Source organism: Orycteropus afer, unplaced genomic scaffold, assembly GCF_000298275.1.
Source record: "Orycteropus afer afer isolate SDZICR_OR568_19922 unplaced genomic scaffold, OryAfe1.0 scaffold00124, whole genome shotgun sequence".
NCBI lineage: Eukaryota > Metazoa > Chordata > Mammalia > Tubulidentata > Orycteropodidae > Orycteropus > Orycteropus afer.
The window spans coordinates 952,892-961,965 of record NW_006921711.1 but is presented as its reverse complement, the minus strand read 5'-3'; the positions used below and the strand labels follow the sequence as shown (position 1 = coordinate 961,965).

The 9,074-nt window shown below is 38.4% G+C and overlaps 1 protein-coding gene across 1 annotated transcript in view; it reads left to right on the top strand.

Moving 5' to 3' along the window:
- Window positions 1-9,074, top strand: part of THADA (THADA armadillo repeat containing) — a 621,172-nt gene that overhangs the window by 43,138 nt on the left and 568,960 nt on the right. Inside the window, exons 10-13 of the mRNA XM_042781470.1 lie at window positions 273-964; window positions 2,580-2,731; window positions 3,726-3,881; window positions 4,564-4,686. Coding sequence (XP_042637404.1) covers window positions 273-964; window positions 2,580-2,731; window positions 3,726-3,881; window positions 4,564-4,686 — 1,123 coding nt within the window. The remainder of the gene's footprint in view (window positions 1-272; window positions 965-2,579; window positions 2,732-3,725; window positions 3,882-4,563; window positions 4,687-9,074) is intronic.

Genomic DNA, 9,074 nt, shown 5'->3' with positions numbered 1-9,074 from the left:
CGGGAGGGTAACAAGGGAAAGTGTTCAGTGCAGATCAGTGAGTAAGCACAAGCCTGCCCATGCTTACCTCGCTCCTGGTTACTAAGCACAAGCCCGTCTGTGCTTACCTTGCTCCCGGGGACTAAGCACAAGCCCGCCCGTGCTTACCTTGCTCCCGGAGACCCGGTCCCTCTCGGGAGGGTAACAAGGGAAAGGGGCTAGGCTTTATAAAGATGAAAAGATTCATGTACAAAGTTGAGTTCTATTTTGTCCTTATTATTATTTTTTTTTAGGATCAAGGAATCAACTCTGGAAATGTTTCTGTCTAGAATCTTGGCATCTTGGACCAATTCAGCCATATGTGTCCTTGAATCAAGTTCTCCAAGCCTAAAGAACAGTCTGAATGGGAATTCAAGCATAGTTGAGAGACTTTTGGAGTATGTGTATACCCATTGGGAACATCCATTGGATGCTCTGAGACACCAAACTAAAATCATATTCAACAATCTTCTTCAAATGCACCAGCTCACTATGGAAGGGGCAGATTTGGTCACTGATCATTTCTTTTTGGGACTAACCGAGAGTCTTCTGCGATTGGAGTGGCATGTTAAAGGAAAGTACACATGCCTTGGTTGTTTGGTAGAATGTATAGGATTTGAGCGTATTTTGGCAGTAGATAAAACTATTCCATCTCAAATTTTAGAAGTAATGGGGGACCAGTCATTGGTTCCTTATGCAAGTGATCTCTTGGAGACCATGTTTAAAAATCATAAGAGTCATTTGAAATCCCAGGCTGTTGGCAGTACTTGGATTGACCAATTGCATGAGACTTGGATTTCTCCTCTACTTTTTATTCTGTGTGAAGGAAGTGTAGATCAAAAGTCTCATGTGATTGATTATTACTTGCCCAAATTGTTAAATTGCAGCCCTGAAAGCTTAAGCTATATGGTAAAGATTCTTCAGACTTCTGCTGATTCTAAAATTGGTAAGAAAATGAATTTTTGTTTTAGTAATTTCTGTTTATGATGTTTAGATGAGGGTAACTAGGTAGATGTTGACCATATTTAAGTTTATAATAATTACCACTTTTATAAATAAAAATAAGGATATTGACAATGGTGACTCAAAATTGAAACGATTTTTCCTGTATATAACTGGATAGTTTTTTGACTGAAGTCATTTCTATAAGCTAAGGAATGATTCCAGTGTGATTATAAGGTTTTTTTTTTATTACTAGGTTTAATTCATTTTATAAGGTTCTTATTTATGTCTGTTACATTTTAATGTTAGAATAGAGTAAATGTGCATTTTATATAATTTGCTTATTCAGATGATTGAAAGATAATTAAGTATCATGTTGGACAAGGCTAAAGACAGACAAATTGGCAGTAGCAAGTTTTTCTCTCTAGGGGAAAAAACATAATTTTGAGGCAAGACCTCAAGAATAACTGTCTCATTCAAAATAGGAACAAACATATTTGAAACTTAGTGATCTTGAAGAAATCACTGCATTAAAGCACAGTTCAGTAATTAATGTGTAAAATGAAAATCCTTACTTGGAAATCTTAACATTATTATATTCTGTATAACAATGCAGGAATATGGCAATCTTTAGATCATTTCAAGAAATGTTTTTAGCTAACATAGTTAAAGCCTTCAGTATTTCAAAGAATGACATGAGGTACCTGGAAAATGTGATTCCTATAAACAAAAATGAGTCATTAGTTATAATTTTTAACAGAAGCTATTCTTAGCTTTTTGAGACATCTTCTAAAATTCAGGATTTCTAAATCCATTCTGAAGTAAAACAATAGTTAAAAAAAATACCATTGCAGTTAATTCGATTCTGACTCATAGTGACCCTATAATAGGACAGAGTAGAATTGCCACAGTAAAGTTTTCTCTTCTGTTACAGAAGCAGACTCCTTATCTTCTGTTCAGTGGCTGGTGGGTTCTAACTGCTGACCTTTTAGTTAGCAACTGAGTGCTTTAATCACTGTGCCACCAGGGCTCCTATTCTGAAATAAGGCTGCCTTTGAAATATGAAGGTGCTCTCACACTCTGTGAGCCAGATCTCCTGTTGCCTTAAGAGTGGCTGATGGTCTAGTCTCTCAAAACATCAGGTTTATTTTGTAAAGATTATTATTCCTCAGGATGATGGAAATCACTGACTCTTGTCTTTTACTAGTAAGAAACAGGAATTTCAAAGTATGCAAAGAAATTCAATGTTTATTTTCAGAGAAATACTGGTCTTTTATCACAGAGGTGTTTTTCCTGATTCATTTTCTAAATGTCAAAGAAAAAGTAAAGATTTTAACAAATAAATTGAGGTCTTAAATTTAGAAACCAATAAAAAAGTTATGCTCATTTGAAATGATTGATATAAAGCTATTAAACCATTTACAATAATGATTATTTTATAATAGATACCAGAATTCATGTTAGAATTTAGCTTACAATGTGATTTTTATTTCTTGAAGTATAATATTAATTAGAAATAGGACGATGTAGTCACTGAAAGTTGTAACAGCCATTGCATAGCGCAGTGACAGTCTTTGTTACTGTGCTTTCTGGACAAGAGCAATCTTTTCCATCTTTAGGGTCTTGTAATAGCAGAGGGGCTTTGGGAGCTTTGATGGCGTGTCTGCGAACAGCTAGAGCTCATGGGCATCTCCAGTCTGCAGGTGATACCTGGGTGAGCCTTGTGTCCAGTACAAGAATAAAGCAGGGCTTAATTCATCAGTGCTGCCAGGTAGGTAAACATAATAACTGGGATTTATACACTTCTCGGAAGGAAGGTTGGGCAATCCTACTTCTGTAATGATACTGCCTCGGAAACCCAAGGAGGGGTCGCTATGAGTCGGGGCCAACTCGATGGTACATAACAACAGCAACAACAATACATTCTGTAGTACCCTTGATTCATTTATTCAGTTATCAGTGCAATATAGAAGCCCCTACATTGTACTCAGCACTGGTTTAGGGAATCCTTGAAGAGGATGATTAGAAAGTAAAAGATGTAGACTTTCAGGCTACTTACAGTGTAGTGGAGGACATGAGAAAACCTGAATGAAACAATGGTTGCAAATATGCCCTGGCATATACAAGAGGACTTGGGAGACTTGGAAGAAGAGAGTGAACAGAGAGGTTGAGGTTGACTAGGATTGTTAGATAGATGGTGTAGAGGAGAGGAAGCATTGGAGCAGTACAAATTAACAAGGTCTGGAGGATGATTAAGGACATACTGTTGGCAAGAATGGAGGAGTGCCTTGTTTCTGGAAGGCTGTAGTGCTAGGCTGAAGATGTCAGATTTCAATCAGTTGTTAACTGGGAACCAAAGCCACTGTTTTTAGCAAGGACCAGAGTGGTGGTGGTGGTGTTATAACACCTAGAAATCAGAAGACTAGTTAGAAGTGCGTGATAGTAATACAAGAATGAGTTGATGAGGTCATGGGGTAAAGTGGTCGCTGAGACAAAAAGAGAAAAAGAAAGGATGCTGAGCATGATCATGGAATAAGAATCTTTAAGATTGTTGACTTTTGTAAATGTCCAGTTTACACACTTAATAAAATAATTTTATAGGAAATAATCACAGGATCTTTGGGATTAGGAAACGTCTCTGATGTACATATCGGTGAATTGAAATTTAATTTTTCTCCCCTTTGCAGCCTGTGTAAATATTTAAATATTTTTAGTGGTTTAATTGACATTTATTTCATTGGAAAATTTTGCTTGATGTATTTTAGGTACGGATAGATACATTAGGCTTGCTTTGTGAAAGTAATCGAAGCACAGAAATTGTTTCCACAGAAGAAATGCAGCTGATTCAGTTCTTTATTACATACAATCTTAACAGCCAGTCTCCAGGAGCGCGGCAGCAGATTTGTTCACTTCTTAAAAAGGTAGAATTTCCCATCAGAAAGTATAGAAATGATTATTGAATCATTAGAAAGGTGGTGAATTCTGCTCTGAAAATAAATTTTTGAAAGAGCCCAGATTTTGGGAGAGTGGAAATGACTGGAATTGGACCACCACCTCTCTCCACATGGCCCTTCTGTGACCTGCTGTTCTATAAATACGCATGATTAGATCAAAATCCACTATGAATAGTCCTTCCATTTTAGTGAACTAAATGAACCTCATAACCTGTTTTTTAAAAGAAAAAAATCTAGTGCTTGAGTTCTTGGAGTGTAAGGTGGTTTAAGAAAATTGTGGTAAGAGGAGGAAGGAAGCCCTTTTGCATTTTTGTAGTTTTCTTTAATTGCCTCACGAAACAGTCATTAGTGAAATCCAAGTTGAATTAATCACATGACACATTTATGGGGTGAAGAATTGGTGGAGTATAGAGATGAGTATATTTTCTTCAGGTTCATGCCAATTTAAAGGAAATAAGAAAACTGTGGTCTAATGACTGTGTATTCTGGTTTGCAGCAATACTTGGTTTTTTGGTCTTAAAAATATAAATGTTAATATTCTCTCAAAATGAAACACTGTAAAATACAACTTCCTTTGCCTTTCAAACTACCATTTAAGTTTAATGTGGCTCACATATGCTTCATTTTTCATTTTTCTTTTTCTCAAAAGCTGTTTTGTAGGATACAGGAAAGTTCTCAGGTACTTTATAAATTGGAGCAAAGTATGTCCAAACATGAACCAGAGAATGAGTTACCCAGACAGGACCCTTCTGTTTCTTTACAGCAGTACAAGGTAGGTAATATATTTCTAGATAGACAGATTTTTAAGAAACCTAAAACAGTTATAAACAAACATTAAAGGAAAAGAAATGGAAGTCTCTTGGTCAGTTGTTGTTGTTGTTAAGTGCCGTTGAGTCGTTTCCGACTCATAGTGACCCCATGCACAGCAGAACGAAACACTGCCCGATCCCGCGCCAGCCCCACAAGCCCTGCTATACTTGAGCCCATCATCTCAGCCACCACATCAATCCATCTCCTTGAAGGCCTCCCCCTCTTTCGTCGACCCTCCACCCTACCAAGCATGACCTCCTTCTCCAGGGAATGGTCCCTTCTTACAACATGACCAAAATAGGTGAGATGAAGTCTGGTCATTCTTGCTTCCAAGGAGCATTCTGGCTGCACTTCCTCCAGGACAGATCTGTTAGTTCTTTTAGCAGTCCACGGTACTTTCAGCATTCTTCGCCAGCACTACAACTCAAAAGCATCAACTCTTCTTCGGTCTTCCTTATTCATTGTCCAGCTCTCACATGCATACCAGGCGATTGGAAATATCATGGCTTGTGTCAGGCGCACCTTAGTCCTCAAGGAGATATTCTTGCTCCTCAGCACTTGAAACAGTTCCTTCGCAGTTGACCTTCCCAATGCTACACGTTGTCTAATGTCCTGACTGCTGCTTCTGTTGGCATTGATTGTAGAACCAAGCAACGTGAATTCCTTGACAACCTCAATCTTCTCTCCATTGATTGTGATGCTGCTCATTGGTCCAGTTGTGAGGATTTTTGTTTTCTTTATGTTGAGATGTAATCCATACTGCAGACTGTATTCTTCAACCTTCATCAGTAGGTGCCTTAAGTCATCCTCACTTTCAGCAAGCAAAGTTGTATCGTCTGCATATCTCAGGTTGTTAATGATTCTTCCTCCAATCCTGATACCACGTTTTTCTTCATATAGTCCAGCTTCTCAGATTATTTGCTCAGCATATAGATTGAATAAGTGTGGAGACAGAATACAACCCTGACGCACTCCCTTCTTGATTTTAAACCATGTAGCGTCCCCTTGTTCTGTTCGTACGACAGCCTCCTGGTCAAGGTACAGATTCCTCATGAGTACAATCAAGTGCTCTGGAATTCCCATTCTTCTCAATGTTATCCATAATTTGTCATGATCCACACAATCAAATGCCTTTGTATAGTCAATAAAGCACAAGTAAACATTTTTTGGTATTCCCTTCCTTGAGCCAAGATCCATCTGACAACAGCTATGATATCCCTTGTTCCACGTCCTCTTCTGAATCCGGCTTGAACCTCTGGAAGTTCTCTATCAGTATACTGCTGCAAACGTTTCTGAACGTTTCTTGGTCAGTAGTGTTCTATTTTCCTTCATTCTGGCTTTTCTATATTCCTCCTGGTGCTTCGGTACTTCTCTTGGAGTGGCCTGGGGTTGAGGAACTAGTGTTGGATTTGAGATCCATCACAGAATGTCTTTAATGGGCTAATCTCAGTAATTTACAGTTTATGGGCCGCATGAATTTAGTACTTAAAAAAAAAAAAAAGATGAGTGACAGGTGCTGACCTTCCCTACGTCAGAGTAGAAGACTGGTGTGTCTGGGTCTGCTTTCCTTTTAGACTACTGTGACTTACAATTGCTTAATATTAGTGATTCCTGGTTCATGATCTAGTTTTGGAGGTTTCTTTCTATCACATTTTGGGGTGAACTTGAACAGTAGGGCGGGGTTTCAGGGCACTGTTAATGGTAGATAGAACCCCAAGTACAGCAGCTCAGCCTGGACCAGAACTCATCTAGACAACACTTCCCCTCCGTTTCTTCCCATCTGAACAGAATGAGCTTTTTTCACTGACTAAGAACCCCAAATCTAACCTCTCACAAGTAGCCCCTTATTTTCTCCTAAGACCCAGACAGAGCACTGTTTTATCTCATTTAAGGAAACAAGTATAATAAATTAACGATACATTCGAGCCATGACATATTCACTGCCAACTGTAAACATTAAATTGATATATAGCCTTGGTTTTTAATTTTGTATTTAAAAGGCAAAAGATAGTCTAAAGAAGAATTTTCCTGTGCGGAGGCTGCACTCAGCTTCACCTTTGAAAAATCCCAACTCTGAAGATTAGAAAGTTACAACCTGAATTTAAGAACATAGGCTGCCACTTATTAGTTGACTGACTTTATGGGATTCCTCAACTAACAGTGGGATTAACAACCTCCCTCAAAAGGTTGCTTTTGAGGATTAAATGAGAAAGTGACTGTAAGTCACTCTAACAGTGACAGTTATTTGTTAGTCACTCTTTGATCATTGCTAGATTTAAGAAAATAAATCTCTTCTGCTTCATTTTGCAAGGGGTAAGATGATATATATGAAGTCTCCATTAGCAATTTAGAAACACAAAACTTATACTGTGGATTCAGGTTCTGAATTTTCATGTACAGGCAGTCCCTGGGTTGTGAACAAGATCCGATCCTAAGTATGTCTTTTTAAGTTGAATTTGTAGGTAAGTCAGAACAGGTGCATACATTTCTTACTTATGCGTACTTTGGTGCAAGAAAAGGCTGGAATGATTTTAAAGCTGCAGGAGCAGGGAGTGAAGGTGAATTTGTTGTGAGTAGGGGCTGGTTCAGTTGTTTCAAAGTGAAAGCAAATTTATATAACGTTACTAAAGGGCAAGTACAAGTTGTCCATAATATTTGTAACCAAAGGACTTACTGGATATGACTTCTCAGTTTTTCTTTTGGGTATCTACTTTTTGAACATTGATCTTTGAGTCTTAATCTGAGTCATTTTTAGAACATCCATTATTTTTGACATTTTGGCTCAACTTGTAGTCACCTGTGGTTTTTGGAGGTTGTGATCTTGGCACTGTATCATCATTGTCGTCATTATAACAGTGGGTGCCATGTGTAGTGTGTGATGGGCTCAGTGCCTATCAGTGGCTGAGAGTGAAGGAGAGGCAATTAATTGGAAATGATGTTTTCTAGTCTACTGCAGGAGTTTATTTCTTACTTAACCTGTTGCCATCAAGTCGATTCCCCCTCATAGTGACCCTGTAGGACAGACCAGAACTACCCCATAGGGTTTCCAAGGCTGTAATCTTTACAGAAGCAAACTTCCTCATCTCTGACTTTTTGGTTAGCAGCTAAGTGCTTAACGACTGAGCCACCCGGGCTCCTTATTTCATACTTACATAACTGATATTAATAATTAGAGTACTTTAAAATTTACAAAATGCTTTATATACATGTTGTCATTTACTGTTTATTAACAAAGCTGTGAGGTAGGTGTTATTATCTTTGCCTAACAAGTGGAAAACTGAAGCTTAGAGGAGTTCAATAACCTGCCCAAGATCATTCAGCTAATTCGTAAGGGTAGAAAAACCAAACTAAATCCACTGCCATCAAGGTGATTCTGACTCATAGTGACCCTTTAAGACTGAGTAAGCTGCCTCATAGGGTTTCCAAAACTGTAAATCTTTTACAGAACCAGACTGACTGTCTCATCTTTCTCCCGCAGAGCAGCTGGTTAGTTTGAACCATCGAGTTTTTGGTTAGCAGCTGAATGCCATCAGAGCTCCTTAGTGAGGGTAGAGGCAGAACTCAAATTTAGCTCTGCTCTTGACTCTAAAATCTGAATGTTTTTTTCCCTTAGTACCAGTTTAAACGAAGGCTTAGAGGTAAGAAGTGCAAGGAAATTTGGAATGGTGAATTCACTGGTGTGAATGACATATAAGATACTTGGGAGAATCGAGGTGTTGAGTCATGGAAAATGAGGCTAAAAAATTGAATTGAGAATGTGGACTAGAGAGTTTTGAAGACTAGGCCAAGTTGTTTGGAAGCCTCGAGGGGAGTCATTGAAAGTGTCTCAGCCACACAAGAAGCTCAATATATGCTTAGGATGAGAGATCCAAATGTACAAACTGTTGTCCCTGTGGTCACAGAACTATATCTAAAAATATAAATAACAGTTCAGTGTTGTTGTTGTTAGGTGCTGTTGAGTTGATTGTGACTCTTAGTGACTCAGTGTACAGCAGAATGAAACACTGCCCTGTCCTGTGCCATCCTCAAAATCATTGCTATGCTTGAGCTCATCATTGCAGCCACTGTGTCAGCCCATCTCATGGAGGGTCTTCCCCTTTTTTTTCTGACCCTCCACTTTACCAAGGATGATATCCTCCAGGGACTGGTCCCTTCTACTACATGACCAAAGTAAATGAGATGAAGTCTGGCCATTCTAAGGAGCTTTCAGCTACACTTCTTCCAGGATAGATACACCATTATAGGATAATTCTTTTTCTTTTCTTTCTTTCTTTTTTTTAATTTTATTTTGATTTGGGTGAAGATTTACAGAGTAAATTCACTTTTCATACAGCAGTTCACATATACTTT